At 31.8% G+C, this 16,619-nt stretch overlaps 4 protein-coding genes across 4 annotated transcripts; 1 reads left to right on the top strand and 3 right to left on the bottom strand.

Annotated features, from left to right (window-relative positions):
- Positions 1-3,052: 3,052 nt before the first annotated feature.
- PHYBLDRAFT_114052 (hypothetical protein) lies at positions 3,053-3,596 on the top strand (the record flags this gene model as incomplete). Its single annotated transcript, XM_018428368.1, has 2 exons — positions 3,053-3,250; positions 3,330-3,596. 2 exons carry the CDS (start codon positions 3,053-3,055, stop codon positions 3,594-3,596), a joined length of 465 nt encoding a protein of 154 aa, XP_018290245.1.
- An 880-nt stretch (positions 3,597-4,476) lies between these two features.
- On the bottom strand, positions 4,477-6,676 carry PHYBLDRAFT_187551 (helix-loop-helix DNA-binding domain-containing transcription factor). The gene is made up of 7 exons (XM_018439391.1): positions 6,447-6,676; positions 6,258-6,381; positions 6,032-6,195; positions 5,350-5,961; positions 5,242-5,280; positions 5,075-5,172; positions 4,477-5,000 (listed from the first exon to the last, which is right to left on the bottom strand). The coding sequence occupies exons 1-6, from the start codon at positions 6,652-6,654 to the stop codon at positions 5,084-5,086; spliced, it is 1,236 nt and encodes a 411-aa protein (XP_018290244.1). The 5' UTR covers positions 6,655-6,676; the 3' UTR covers positions 4,477-5,000; positions 5,075-5,083.
- Positions 6,677-8,536: 1,860 nt separating this feature from the next.
- PHYBLDRAFT_95439 (C2H2-type zinc finger transcription factor) lies at positions 8,537-8,785 on the bottom strand (the record flags this gene model as incomplete). The annotated part of the gene is made up of 1 exon (XM_018443905.1): positions 8,537-8,785. A coding segment is annotated over one exon (249 nt), but the record flags the coding sequence as incomplete, so codon positions are not given.
- A 2,912-nt stretch (positions 8,786-11,697) lies between these two features.
- PHYBLDRAFT_134545 (hypothetical protein) lies at positions 11,698-15,288 on the bottom strand. The gene is made up of 11 exons (XM_018429655.1): positions 15,115-15,288; positions 14,612-14,852; positions 14,239-14,475; positions 14,028-14,101; positions 13,730-13,926; positions 13,477-13,561; positions 13,225-13,289; positions 13,013-13,118; positions 12,677-12,925; positions 12,322-12,403; positions 11,698-12,149 (listed from the first exon to the last, which is right to left on the bottom strand). Exons 1-11 carry the CDS (start codon positions 15,163-15,165, stop codon positions 11,851-11,853), a joined length of 1,686 nt encoding a protein of 561 aa, XP_018290242.1. The 5' UTR covers positions 15,166-15,288; the 3' UTR covers positions 11,698-11,850.
- Positions 15,289-16,619: the final 1,331 nt, after the last annotated feature.

Here is a 16,619-nt window from a genome sequence, read left to right as displayed (position 1 = left end):
GTTTATGTAGTCAATGTTCTTACTGTCTTGTCTCGGTATTCTTTAAATTGGCTTTGGGTGATATTCAATTCATGCTCAAGAAGATTATCCTTTTTGGTCAAGGATTCTAACCGTGACTGTAGTGACTCGACTGTCAACTACGTTTTATATATATATATATAAATTTATAAAGGAAAGTGTTGTCAGTTTGTATATACAAGTTTGTCTCTAACCCCCTCTCCATTTTTTTTAAGTATATATTAATGTGATTAATTGAATTATATAAAGAAAATCCTGACGTTTACCTTTAATGTTGCCGCAGCACTGGCTGACCGTTCTTTCTCTGCAGAGATTTTGTATTTCTCAACACGCTCAGTATGAAGAGCATCTTTTGTGAGCTTTAGTTGGTCTAAAAGAGGAAGACACAAAGACAGTTTATGAATACTTTGTATGTACACACATATCTATTATATGTCTGATGTATTTACTCTTTGTCTCTAAAAGTTCATTGTTTGTGCTGCTAATAAGTTCTGCATTTTTTCTTTCTTTTGTGGATGCGTCTGTTTGTGTAGTTGCGATTTCTCTTTTTAGGTTTTCTAGTTCTTGACGTATAGAATCGGTTTCTTCAGACTGAGCTTGTGCACTACTTAATTTTTCAGCTACAAAGATACAGCATAGTCAAGTTAATTCGTTATTACACAACATGGACATTTATTTATCTATCTTGTTGTCGCATAATATATGTGCATGTATGCTTATGTTTATATATATATATATATATATATATATTATTTATATTTAAGTGAATGTAACCAAGAATGATAGTAACAAAGAAAAAGGCAAAGAACGCGTATGCCTTACCGAGTTTTGCTGCTTGTTTCTCTGAATCTTGATGTAACTTTAAAAGCTCTGCATATTTTTGTTGCAGTCTTTCAAAATTGAGATCTAATGATGGGAGATTTTTTTTTAAAAAAAAAAATTAAAATAAAGTATATATATATATATATATATTAATTAATAAAGAAAGAAAAATAAAGACAATGAAGAAAAAGAATGTGTGGGTTTATATTGTGGTGCTGGATGTTGAGGTTGTTGCGAATTTTGATGAAAGTACCTGTGATTAGATCTTTTGCTTCATTTGGCGAGGAAGCCATGATTAGAAGAAAAAGGTGTGCAAAACCAGATTGCTCTTATTAAATATATATATAAAAAAAAAAGGTGAACGATTCGCCGAATTCACAGAGATTTGGTTTTACGCCCTTTGTGAGAAAATAATAATAATAATAATCACCGACGTCACATTAATTTCATCCTTTATTTTTCTGGTATGTTTAAGAAATGATAAATTATTGACATTGTGTGTGTGTGTATATTGGAATTTAGATTTGTTGTAAGCTTTGAACAGAAATAAGAATATCTTTATGCTCATCCTCATCATTTCCATTACCATTAAAATTAGACAGAGCTGCCATCATCAAAGGAGGACAAATTTTTTGTAAAGAAAAATAAAAAGTAATGTATATTGTGGTTAGAATGCAGAAATATATTGGTAGTTTGGGAAATCTCGTATTGCAATAATTCTTGTGCATCTAGAAACCCTTTGCATCAAAATGATACCGTTTTTCTTATTATTATTATTATTATTACTACCAAGTGTGGATATAATTTCTAGAAATGAAAATAAGAAATAGTAGCTTTTAGAATTTTGATAAAGATTACAAGACATATATGTATGTATGTATGTATAGATATTTATATATTTATTGGATCTTATAAACCCGTTATAATGCTCTATAAGAAACAAATGCCTTTATTTGATGAATATCATAAAGTAACTAACTATCACTGAATTATTGTTATTAATAATAATAATAATAATAATTATTTTGGAAAAATTAATAAATTATGGTTATTGCGTTTATCTACCCTCTCAAACTCATGTCAATCTCATGTTAATCTCAAGAATTTATAATTTGCGAAAATAAAAAGCGTATTTTATTTTATTTTTGCTTTTATATATAGAGTGCATGAAAATGGTTTGAAGAATATATATATATATATATAAAAATAAAGGCGTATATGTATAATGATTTCTATTTTAATCACATAAACCTTTTTTGGCCGTGTTATTTTTGGGAGTTTTCAGGATATTTGTGTCAAAAATCCATGATGACATCAGTTGTGATTCCTTTCTATATACCAACTTTATATACATTGAGTCCAAAAAAAGAAGGGGAAAATAAATAAATAAAACATATTAAAAGAGAGAGAGAAATAAAGTAGATATATAATATATGAACATGCTGTAAAATAAACATCAAAAATAATCAAAAGAAGCAGAAGCAGAAGCAGAGGCAGATTTATTAACTAATATAAATAAATAAATTACATTTACTGGTACATCTTGCTTGTACTGGTAAAGATGACTGTATCTATATAAATATATGTATTATATAAATATATCTACTATATTTGTATATTTGTATAAACAGTATTATAAATTACAAGGCAAGAATTAAAAAAAAAAAAAAAAAAAAAAAAAAAAAGAAAGGGACTAATAATGTAAATCATCATTGTCATCATCACCATCTTCATCACCACCAACATTTATTCTTCATCAAACTTTATTTAATTTTCATAATTTTATATATTGATATATTGATATATACATAAAGAAAATTAACTAGAGGAAGAAGCAAAAAATAAAGAAAAAAGAAAAAAGACGAAACCAAAACACAAAAGGACCTATACTCTTCTTCATTGCCGTTTGTCATTTTACATTCTTAATTAGCTCTTTTATTGTTTCTTCTATATTATACATATAAAAACAAAGAACTCGATATATTCTTATATATACTTTAATAAATTTAAAGAAAGAAAAAAATGGTAAGGATTTATTTTCATTGATATTTTTTTTAAAAAAACAAAATAAAATAAAAAGGTACATGTATATATGTATGTATGCAAGAAAAAGTAAAGAGATATAGAAAGAGAGGTTATTGAAAACGAAATGGGTTAAATGGAGTATATGCTATCAATAAGATAAGATAAAGAATAAAGTGAAAGTGAAGACATGGTTTTGTATCGTCAGGAATTGCAGGCAAACTGGGTAATGCGCCATTCGCGTACATACAACAAGGACTATTACTTCAATACTGTGACCAAGGAGAGTCGATGGGATGCACCTCAAGTGACCGAGCATGAACGTGTACGAGCCAGCCACTTGTTGGTTAAGCACAAGGATTCACGAAGACCTAGTTCATGGAAAGAAGTAAATATTGATTATAAATAAATAGATGATATATAAAATTGTTGATTAATTTGATTGAATTTTTTTTTTTTGTGTATAGGAAAATATTACGCGTACAAAGGAAGAGGCCCTCGAGATTCTTAAAGAGTTTCAGCGCAAGATTGAGGATGGAGAGGAGACCTTGTCGGCATTAGCTACCAACCATTCTGACTGCTCGAGTGCAAAACGTGGAGGAGATCTTGGACACTTTGAGCGTGGACAGATGCAGAAGCCATTTGAGGATACAGCATTTGGATTGAAAGTAGGCGAGCTCAGTCAGCCTATCTGGACAGACAGTGGAGTCCATTTGATTTTGAGAACAGAGTAAAGCAAAATTAAAAATTAAAAAATAAAATATAAAATAATAATGTATACGATGAAATGTAATTCTTTGATGTGATTTAAGGTGGTTTGATTTGTAAAGTAGTCGAGAAATCATATAGCAAATAGAGTATGATGATGAAACAGGACTATCCTAATCAACATTGCCATCGTCATCGGCATCGTCATTATCATTATCATTAACATATTTCTTGGCTGGTTGGTTTGTTCCTGAAACACTACGTCTAATTCTATATATATAGAACTATTTTCAGTTTATTTCCAAGCATCCTATCCCATACGATTTTTACTATCCTTATTATTATTCTTTGTGCCTAGTCAACTGAATACAAAAAAAAAATCTATCTATTCATATTGCAGAGACAGTCAAATAGATTCTTACACAGTCCCGACTTGATAAAGCAAACCTTGTTCGGAATTGATCCCAAATTTATAAGTACAAATATATCGGGGTCCATTTCCTTTTCTTTTTATTGATATTGTAAATATATTCTGTGGCAGGGAGGGGCCAAATCGACGGACCTAACCAATCGAAATATAGCCAAATTGACTGACTGGTCAAATATATATACACACATAAAAAGGGAGGTTTTCTTTTTTGACTTTTTGGCAGCTTATATATATATATATATATAAATAATATATAGAAATTTTACTCCTTTATATAAGAAACAAAAAATAAAAATGCATTTATTGCTTTGACCAACTAAGATAAATAAATAGATTGGAAATGTTCATCGGAGGACGGGATAAATGTTCCGAGATTAACCAAATACAAAATAAATAAATAAGTAAGTTAAATAGATTTTATATATTTTGTGTTCAAGATAATGGAGAAAGAAATGACAGCCAATTATTACATATATAATAATTATTGTAGATTTCCAAGATTTTGAATCTTTATTTTATTTTAAATTATTATATATATAAAAGGGTATCGTGTATTGGCTGTTGTGAAATATATAATAAAAAGGAAAGGACGCAAATAAAATATTAAATAAATAAATAAGTAAAATAAATAAATAAATAAAGAAAGAAAGGCTTGGAAATATACATGATATGTGCAAAAATATAATAAAACTAGTAATGGTAGAAAGAGGGTAAAATGAACGAGTAAAGTAAAGTGAAGGAAAGTGTAATAAAAAAAAACCTTTTTTTAAGACAAAAAAAAAAGAAAGGAATGATTTTGCTGTTGGTTGGTTGGTTGGTTGGTTGGCTGGTTGAAGATTCATACATAATATGATATAAGAAAATATGCCTTGTGGGCGGAAGGGAAAAATATACATGTGTGTCTTGTTTTCTGTAAGGCATATTTTGTTTTGTTTTGGTTTGGAATCATGGTAGAGGGGGAAAGAGAATAAGGACCTTTGCAATATACATACATATAAAACTATCATTAAAAAGAACAGTAATGAGTAATGAGTAATGAGTAAGGAAAGTAAATAGAGGTAGGTAGATATGTACGTTTGTTATTTATGGCGGATATCCTTGATAAGATACAGAATTGCGCTCGTAATTTCTTGAGAGACCACCAATAGTATTACTACTATTATTATTAGGGGCTATAAATTTATATATATAAAATAAAAAGGAATTAATAAATTTATATCAAATGCCATCTTTCTTGTTACCTTTTGTGTAAATTCCATTGGACATTGACAAGAAGTTTTCTAAAAAAGTAAGAAATAATTATCAAATAAAAATAAAAATAAAAGTAAAAATAAAAAGGGAATCCTTACGATGAGCATGAATATTGCTGTTAGCATTAGTACTGTTATTAGTACTGCAGAACTGATCTTCGATTTCTCCATTAAGACTATTTTCATCATCGCTTGGTTCGTCCATTGGTGATCCAGTGGTTAGTGGTGAACCGTCACAAAAGGCTGGATTATAGAATGAGTTGTCCCATGTGCTTGTGCTTGTGCTTGTGCTTGTGCCTATGCCTGTATTTGTGTTTGTGTTTGTGTTTGAGATTGGAAGCGAGATTGGGAGTGGGAGTGGGAGTGGAAGTGGGATTTGTATTGTGTCCATATTGGCCGACGCAGAAGGAGACGATAATGAAGAAGCAGAAGAAGAAGCAGAAGAAGCTTTGTGTTGTTGCAATCCATGCATTGGAGATACAAGAAAAGAAGGATGATTCTGTTGCTGTTGTTGCTGCTGTTGTTGATGATGGTGATGATGATGTATTTGTTGCTGAAGATCGGCACAGTCTGATTGATCAATCACAGATTTTTCACTAGCTCTCTCCTTGATTGTCTGGTGGGAGAGTTGACCTAGCAATTGACGATTGGCTAACCGAAGTTCACGGATCTCATGACGATATCGTTCCTCTTTAGCAAGTGCGTGTTTAACTATAATTTGATAATTGGATAATAATTATTAACAAAATATAATATAATATAATATAATTTTATCTATTACCAAAGTCCAAGGTGCGCTCAATAATGGTTCCTTTGGAAGGACGACTGTCGTTCTGTAGGTTGGGTAAAGTATGGGCCAGTTGCTGGAACTTTGTGTTAAGACTCTCACGTCTGGCTCGTTCAATTGCATTGTGTTCCGCTCTTCTGTCTGCCTTTGATTGCCCTCTACAGATGTATTTATATTTTTATTTATTTAGGATTGTTGTACAACAGTCTATCTTTATTACCTTTTTGCCGACTGGGCCGAAAGAGAAGGAGAGCTGGTCGATGCAGTATCCTGAGATCCGGATCTTTGATGATCTTGTTGCTGTAATTGCTGATGTAACTGTTGCTGTTGTTGATAGGCCATCACTATAATGATAATAAAAGACAAGAGAGATTAATGGCTTATATGATTATTGTCATACGAACTTTACTTTGAAATGCTGCTGTTGCTGCTACGTCTTGTTGATGTTGCTGATGCTGTTCCTGATAATCCATTGATCCTGAACGTACTGGTTGTCGTAGTGGAGTACCAAATTGGAATGGTGGGTAAGTGGTTTGTGGATAATAGACAGATGGATCAAATCCGGTAGCATTCTGGGGTAAAGAAGTAAGGAAATGGTTGTTTGGAACTGGATTCATGATGTTCAATCAAAAGAAGTATAAAAAAAAAATTTGAAAGAAAGAAGAAAGTAAGAAGAAAAATCGAAATAAATAAATAAATAAAATAAATAAAATAAAAAAAAAAGTAACAAAATCATGGGTTACATTCTATTTATTTATTTTTTGGGAAATTTATGTGCACAAGAAAGAAATATCGCTTTTATTCCGTTGGTTGTTTGGTACTCAACCTTTTATTTTATTTTTATTTTTATATATACATTTATAATTTATAATGAAATTGGCTATATATGTAACTTTATTTATATTTATATTTCATATACAAGGTCTAGACTTTTCTTTTGAATACAAAAAGTATACAAGTCATATTCATATTTGTACAAGTGGATAGATATAAGTTCCATAAAAAAGTGATAGTTGCGAATACTTGACTTTTTTTTTTTTTTTTTTTTTTTTTTTTTTTTTTTTTTTTTTTACAGCGGTGCACGAGCCCTAATTTTATTTTTATATATATTATATACTTTACTTTACTTTATTTTACACTTTAAAATATTTTTTGATTGATTTGATTGACTGTATTGACTGTGTCTAGTGTTCAATAGAATAGAATGAAAATTTAGAATCTATTCAGAATATAAAGATTATTTAGCCAGATTTACTACACAATAAAAAAAAAAGAGTACAGAAAAAGAACGTGTGATGGTGAGATCTAGAAAGAGCTGTGCGCATTTAACTAGTAATAAAGGAAAGACATTGTACCCATGACTTTTTTGGTGTAAGATATGTATACAGCATGTGCTTGTGTGTGTAAGTATATCTATATACGGTTTCTTTAAAAAGAGAGTATTGTAATAAAACGGCCTTGGAAACAAAATAGAAGAAGAGTGTATATTTTTTTAATATTAATTTGTATTTATTTATTTATTTATTTATTTATTTTATATTATGTATTTTCGTTGTACTCATCCAAAAATATTAATAAAAGATATTTTATTTTTGTGTGTATCTGAAATCTCATTCACACACACACACAAAAAAGTATTACATGAAAAATAGAAATCAAAATACAGAATAGAATAGAATATAATAAAATAGAGAAGCCATAAGAAGAGAGAGAGAAAGAGCATGCAATATAAAGAGGAGTAAGAAGAACAAGAAGAGCAAGAAGAAAATAAGGAGAACAATTTTGACTTGGTATTATAATTATTATTTTGAAGGGGAAGGGGAAAAATAGAAAAAGAAACAAAAAAAAAGGGAGGATTTGTGTGTGTGTGTGTGTTTTTTTTTTTTGGTTGTTGTGAAAATAATATGTGCTTGAACTGATGAATTTAATAAGTGAATCAAATCAAATCAAATCAAATCAAATTATATAAAATGGTATGAAATTGTATGTAATGGTATGGAATGAAATGGGTTGCAATGGGATAAGATGTGATGCAAAAATATATGTAAAAAAAATAAAATAAAGAAAAAATTGATAATTTTCTTTTTCTCTCTCCTTGTTTCTTATGCGTGTGCTGTAGTTTAGTTTAGTTTAGTTTAGTGCAGTACAGTACAGTGCAGTGCAGTGCAGTGCAGTGCAGTGTAATGTATAGTTTGGATGTAGTTGTAAATTTCGAATGCTCAAGTTTCTTATGTATGCTTGTATGCTTGTATGGATGTATGCTTGTATGGATGTATGGATGTATGCTTGTATGCTTGTATGCTTGTATGCTTGTATGCTTGTATGTATATATGGCTTGTACGGATGAAATGGATATTGTAATAGTAGTAGTAGTGTGTGTGTGTGTATTGATTCCATCTGTTTCTTTTGCTTTGTTTTTTTTTATAGATAGCCGTATCCACCGAATGATCCTTGTCTACAAGTAATTGGTGGATTGGGCTTGTCTTTGCCAGTATGACGGTGAATCCGGATGTGCTGGTTGAGGTTGTCTGATCGAGAAAACTTCTTGGAGCAGGTCTGGTAAGGGCACTCGAATGGCTTCTCGAGTGTATGGATGGACCGGATGTGTCTCTTGAGATGTTCGGATCGCTTGAACACCTTGCCGCATTCATCCTTTGTGCAGGTAAACATCTTCTGGCCACTGGGGCTGGGACTGTTGGACACCCGACGACCACGCGATCTGGTTTGCTTAGTGCCATTGTTGTTAGAGGCCTGCTTGGCCAGCTGAGCACGGCTGGTCTTGATCAACTTGGAGTTAGGCTTGGTCTTTGTAGCAGATGTCGAGCTTTGGTCGGACATTGAGTTGGTCGAACTGGAACTGGAAAACGTAGACGATGATCGTTCACGGAAGACGATTTCTGACAACTGGCTTGGTACAGTGCAGATTGGGGACGCTACCCTCAAGGTTGCGCTGTCAATAGCTGCCCCTCCACAGCCAGAAAGAGGGTGGTAGTTTGTGTCAAAGGATCCACCATTAACACTACTATTGCTGGTACTAGTATTACCGCCGATATTGTTGATCAATGATTGATATGCAAGAGGGAAATTGTCACACAGATTGTCTGTCATCCTGGACAAGTAATTCACATCTGATGACAGTGCCCAAGTTGGTTGACGGTCCGAATAAATCTGACTGACATGGTTGCCATGGTTGCCATGGTTGCCATGGTTGTTTTGGTTGTTATAGTGACCGTAGTTATAACCATTTAGGCTCGTCTCGGTGTTTGTGGTATAGTCACAGTCGATTGGGATCTGGAACTGAGGCTGTTCTGCCGAAAGATAATCAAAGGACCCACTCAGGATACTCTGGCCAATTGGACTCTTGGCCTGGTGATGAGAGTTGTACAGATCTTCTTCGTAATTGTGGGGTGGCGAGGGTGTCTGGTGCTCGTAATCGGAGAAACTGGCTTCACTTTGGCTGGGCAGGATTTCAGCATAGTTGTATCTACGCATACAATCAAAATAGTCTGTACGCCGGTACTGGTCAGGGAATGCTTTAAAGTCGAGCGACTGAAATCCTTGATCTGGCGATCCATTGACTGTCAAGCCAAAGTCTTGGGTCTGAGCGATTTCCAAAGATGAAGAGTACATTCTTATAATAGGTATTGATATAATTATATATTTCTATAATTATTTATTTTATTTATTTAATAAGAGAGAGAGAGAGAGAGAATGAAATAATTGTAATTATTAAACATTAAACATTAAATATTAAATATTAAATATATTTATATATAAAAATAGCGTGTGTGTAATTACCCAATAGAGATCAAGATTGATACAAGCAAAGTAAGTAAGCAGGCTGATGACAAGTTGGACAGGAAATAAAAGGGACAATGTATATATGTATATATGTATATATGTATATATAATAAAAACAAGGAGAAGAGACTAAGGTATAGTGAGAGAGAAAGGGCTTGTAAGGAGTGTGTGTGGGATAAAGGACAGAAGAAAGAAGAGAAAGAAATAAAGAGATGTGCAAGGTAATATTTATAATTGTTTTATTTATTTATTTTTCATAGTTTATGTACTGTAATGTGATATGCGTATAGTACATAATACATAGTACATAAATTATATACAAAAGTGTATATTGTGAAAAATAGTAATAATATTAATAATATTAATATTAATATTATCCAACCAAAAATAAAAGAAAGAAAGAAAAAAAAATTATTCCACCAGAAAGAGGGCCTCTGGTAACGCATGTTCACACACGTATAAAGTGTACTTGTGTTCACGGGGGCAGAGCAAATCTTGCTGAGATTTTTACCTAAAAAAAGACTACATATTTTTCTCAACATAATAAAAATAAAAATATCCTCCATCTATCTGTCTATCTTTATACTAAAATCCATAGTCAATACAGTACACTGTAGGACCAATAAATAATACACTTTATTAATATTAATATTAATATTAATATTGCCATTGGTATCAGTATTATAGCTTCAATTACAGCTAGAAGAAGATCTACTCTTTACACTACTCTTTACACTACACTACAAGGATATATATATATATTTAAATATATATATATTAAGGTTGAAGGAGTAGTGAGCCATAAACTAGACAGTTGGACAAAAAGGGAATTTAGAGCGAGGTACTTCTCTTTCAAATATATATATATATATTTATACACACTAACCATTATTATTTATTATTCTTTAAAAACTATTAAAATTCATTTTTAATACGTATAATAATTATATATGTATTTTTTTTTGTCTTTGTACTGCCAATATTTAATATTCCATCAGCTACATAAATTATATGGTTAGATGGGATATTAACAGGAATAGTGCTAGTTCCAAGTATTGCACAAAGTATTATAGAAATCATACATATATTGACAAGGTTGCCTTTTGATGGAATGTTATTTCATTTAGGGGCTGTCCTTCTCCACCTTCTTCACTTGCCTTCTTTCTATACCTCTTCTTCTTTTTCTTATTTGATCTTAATAATAATAATATTAGTATCTATTGCTATTCTTTGATATTTTATTTCTCAATTTTGTTTCAATAATGATAATAGATAATTAAGATTGTAACGGAGTATAACCAAAACAAGGGTTTGTGATCAAAATTAGCAAAATCAATGGACTGTGCATTTTGCCCTTCTTCTTTACTCTCTTTTCTAAATATATACATAATAGTAATAGTAATAATATTAATTGATCTTTTAGAACAATTCATTAACCATCTAACCATCTAACCAGTAATCAGCAATATCAGTAGGATAATTATGCATCTAAAATCATTTAGCTGTCCACCTGTTCAACTGCTTGGTTGTTTATAAATATATTTCTCATGTTCCTTATTGGTCACATTAAACGTGTCTAGTATATATATATTTTCTGCTCTCTTTTACATTATTATTATTATTTTTTGATTGTTACATATGAGATATAATAATATATTTTAAGCTTTTTGCTCTTTTCTTGCCTTTTTTTTTTTGCACACAAAAAGATCAAAAAAAATAAAAGAGAGAAAGACCTGTTTAGACCCTAACAAAATACACTATCACACGCAGCTCCTTATAATAAATAAATAAGCAGTGTCTAATTATACGTGTATGTTCACTTGAGAATTCTCCCACGATTCGGATCATCATTTTTATTTGGTCAAGATAGTTGGCTTTATTTTATATGGATACATATATTACTACCAATAGATCAATACGATCAAATGAAATCTTATCAGCTTAATTTAGTTCAAATCAATGCATGCTTTGCCGTTTTATTTTTTATTTTTATTATTTTTATCTGTTGGTGACTAAGTAGTGCCGGTAGAATTGGTAGTATTCGATCCAGTACTGGGATTAAGATTGGAATGAATGGAAGTGTAGGTTGGCTGTCTTCGGTTAAGTAACGATCGCTCGACGTCCGCATCAATCTGCTCAACTGTCTCTGAATCCACATTGTTTCTCGGCCGACGGAAGAAAGCAACAATGAAGCCCAACCCAAACACAATCAGAAATGCCCACTGTGAATAATAGAATATCATGCCCAAAAAGGGTGTGTTGATGATAATTCGATCCACAAGAGTAGACGAAATGGTGGGTGTACAGATATCTATACATACAATACACACACACACACACACACACACACATTCATTTATATATATATATATATATATACGTTAAAAATCAAAATTCATTGAATTGAATTGAATTGTTTAATATTAATAATATAAACTATAGATATACTCCTTGAAAAAAAAATTCCATAGATTTTTACTCACCAGTAGGTCCAGTTATGTCGCATGCCAAAATCAAGTCAAGTCGGTCACTACAATCCCGCAACCCTGCAACCGTGTGGTTACACTAAACAACCAATCAACCATCATTATCAACCATCATTATCAACCATCATTATCATTATAATGAGCAGTATAATTAACATAGCATTAAGATTAACATTAACATTAAAATTAACATTAGCATTACTATCCTCTTTCTTATCATTTCATTTCATTTCATTTAACCTCTTACTATTGCTTATACTATCGACTCATAACCATTACTGTTTCAATTACCAAGTAGCTCATACCAAACATCCTTCAAAAAACCATGTAGACAAATGTTTAATCAACTTACATAAACCTGGCTTCCAAAGTGTGCATATTCTGGTGCCACAACAGTGGTAATTGTGTAATTCAAGGCAAGTAAGCTGAGTAGTAGCAGGACTGCAGAAAACAATAGCCCCTGAGGTGCAGTTGCTCCCTTCTGGATCTTGAAGAGTGTAACCCACAAGAATCGAAGTCCAATGTTGATCACCCCAGACATGGTTGCCAAGAAGAAATATAATATCAAAGATACCATAAACAGATAGTCGAGTGGGAACATCTACATCAAGTAATACTAGTTGGTCAATGCATCACTCTTCTTCATTATACCATATAATATAATATACTTTATCTTTATCCAACTCACCTTGGCTAGAGCCACAAAAATATAGTTGACGGGATTGAATAGCTGGGGATGGTTGATAATGTAACCACACTTGCTACCACACACCGAATTGGATATCTTGTCCACACTTTCAAACCAAGTGATAGATATATAATTAATAAACAGATAAATATTAATAGATTCATCATTTACAGCCCTATGTAATCTTGACATTCTTTCCTTATATGACTCACATTGTCAAAAAGATCGAGATAACAATCACCAATGACATGCCCAACAGGATAAATCCAATCATAATCTACAAAACCACACGCCCAACGCACAAGCCCAACGCACAAACAAAAATAAAATAAAATATAAAATAGCATATACATGATGTACATCATGTACATTTATATATTAATAAGGGGAACAAGGTCATTACAGGAGTTGGATATCTTTCTCTTTTCTATATATATATATTAAAAAGGTAATTTAATCCTTACCTCAATTGGACGCATCATCTTGACAAGCATATGCCATTTGCTATCCCTATCTTCCTGTATACTGCGAAGACGACGTGTTAGGATACTTTATAAATCATATAATATCATTAAGATTCGTTAGTACAACATGTTTAAAGATATAGGAAATAAACAATAAACCACCATGTCCAAAATATCTAAAGGGACTTTTTCTTTCTTTCTTTCTTTCTTTGGTCCTATTATCTATGTATCCTTATATCTATGGCTATAATACCTCTCTTCATCAGCAAGGTTCTCAATCTCACGCTGTTCATGAGCTGGGATTTTTCTTGTCGATCCAAAGTATTTCGCTTTTAGAGCACGCACACGTTCACGAATCACAATCAGTCGATTGTCCACATCCTCATTCTCAGTTTCAATTCTTCTTCTTCCCTTGATTAGTGTTAGTGGTAAAAGTGATAGTCCAGGAGCCTAAGCTTACACATAAACACACAATAATCATTGATCATTAATAACACCATACACACACATACACTATATATATATATTAAAAGGAATATGTGTTCTCTTACTGTGTAGAATATAAATACAACCATCCCCAATAGAATCAGACAAGCAATCACAAATGCAATGGCCTTTTCTCCATCTAATCAATAAATAATCAATCAAAATCTACACTTGAACTCTTCTTGACTACCAAAGCTGTTATTCTTGCTTTTTGCCTCGTCTTGTTCTTTCTTTTTTTTGGGATAACTTGAACCAATCAAAATAAATGAATCTTACTGCTTTCTGCTAATAGTTTCCTGAACCAGTCCAGATCAATGTGAGGGGTTTCTTGAGTTGGCTTGAGAAACAGTCCGAAAAGAAACAGCAGGACAGAAATGACGACAAAGAATGATGTGTACTTTAATGCGCCCATAATTCTCTCTTGGATCGTCTCATCCTCTTCATCCTCCTCGTAGTAAAAGTATGCAAATGGAATAACAAAAAAGCACACCAAGCCAACCAGACTAAAACAGCCTTTTTTTTTATTATTATTATTTTTATTATCATTATCATTATGATTATTAATAGTATTAACGAATTAAACAGAAATGGGATCAATATCAATATCCAAGATCAGTGGATTCTTGTTTTTAGATTCTAGTTCACTTACTGTAATAGACCAGTTGAACTGTCATTGTAATCCTGCTGATCATCTCAGGTGTTGCCCAGTCATACTTGAGACCTGTTTGGTTGTTGACAGTCGAGGATACCAAGAAGATGTCGACAGGCAGGAGTGCAAGAGTCGAAAAGATCAAACCAAGAGCAACAATAGTCACCAAGGTTGCCAGCAGCTCTGATTCGTGTCTGCTTTGGTAATAGCGAGTGAAAAATATACTAAATACAAACAAGGCCTATATATTTATATATATATATATATATATATATATATATATATATATATATATATACACGTTTGATTTGATTGAACTTGATTTAATTTTGATTTTACTATATAAAAACATAAATCGAAAAAGAAAAAGATACATCATCTCGTTTGACATGACCTTTCTCATTCTAACTCTCACTCTTTTTATATACTACACACAGTATCTCTTTATGACTTTATTTTTCCTTTTTAACTTTTATTCTTAGTATTTATTATTTGTTTATTACCGCTGAAACAGCCCCGTAAATGACCCATGCAACCCCAATGATTGCAGGCATGATGAATGAGGAATCCGATAATTATATTTGTACACAAGGAAAGAAAAAAAAAGAATAAGAAGATATATGTATTTGTTGGTTTAAAGAGTAGTAAAGAAGAAGCAGAAGATGCGTAGTTGTGGGTGGGTGGGTTGGTGTAGTTTGAATATATATAAAAAGAAAAGAAAAGAAAAGAGAGAGAGAGAGAAATATTATTATGACATTGATTATGCATGACTCCGCCTCACATTTAATGATGAATTGACTGAATTGACTGGGCTGGGCTGGGCTGGGCTGGGTTGGGTTGGGTTGACCTAGGCTAGGCTGGGATGTGGGACTGGGTCAGTAGAGTTGTCAAACATTAAGAGCGAGAAAGGTATTGAAAAAAAAAATGTCGATATAAAATGATGTCATGAATATTATCTATTCCTCTATTTCAACTTATATAAATATCTTGCGAGAGTGTAGTGCAAAGTACTTTAGTGCAGATTATGTAGAGCCAAGTTATACAGTGAGAAGAGTAATAAAGAATTATATCTACATATCATATTATCTTTAAAACAAATAGGGGGGTTTGATCTACTTTATTTTTAATTTTTTAGTTTTAATTTTTCTATTTTATTTTTAATTTATAAGAAAAAAATTGAAAAAACAAAAAAAAAATCAAAATCTATATAAAATGATTTAAGAAAATCAATTTATATAGATTTTGATTGGTTCATTTTCATTTATTTTATTGAATTTATTTACCATTGGTGGCCAGCCAATGATGAAAGTGGGATCTCCCTGTTGGACGAGAAAATTTTCAAAAAACTCGCAGTGGGCAACAGATAGGTTATCAGCATTCTACACCTGCATAGACATCGCGTGGTTTATATAGTTTGGTTTATAGGTCTTCAACTGTGAAAGTCTTTCGACCGGTTTACTAAGGCCACATCTATGAGCAGACTACGTAGATAACCGCCACAATAAAGATCTGAAAAATTTGCAAACTTTTGGCCCCTTTTTATAGACAAAATGGTTCAATTCTTGTACGACCTTTTGCAATTGAAAGAAAGTCACGGAATGTGAAAATTAAAATGATTGGTGTTTGAAAAATGAGTCAATGACTTTTAAATTATTTTGATTGGCTTTTAACATTGTGACGCCATATGAAAAAAAGAGTCCTTGAGATTGAAATAAAAAAAGTCACATCAGAGAGAGAAAACCGAGGCGGCTAAAAAGAAAAGTCACCGCAAAAATGGCTCATAGTGTTAGGAAGGATATTGGATATGTGACTTATTATTTCTAAGTCACGTCTATTGTTCTATAAGGTTCTATGAGAAAGAAAATATTCAGTGTGTGAGTAATTTGGTGATTGCGTAGTATCTAAAGCGTACACGGCCGTTTGCTGCCCAAAGTAAAACGAACTTCTTTAAGTGAATCTTTTTTTAAAAAAGAGAATATAAATCCAAGTATTTATGCTTTTTTAAACG

The sequence above is a fragment of the Phycomyces blakesleeanus genome (assembly GCF_001638985.1).
Source record: "Phycomyces blakesleeanus NRRL 1555(-) unplaced genomic scaffold PHYBLscaffold_14, whole genome shotgun sequence".
Classification (NCBI taxonomy): Eukaryota; Fungi; Mucoromycota; class Mucoromycetes; order Mucorales; family Phycomycetaceae; genus Phycomyces; species Phycomyces blakesleeanus.
This window is presented reverse-complemented; position numbering and strand designations above follow the sequence as displayed.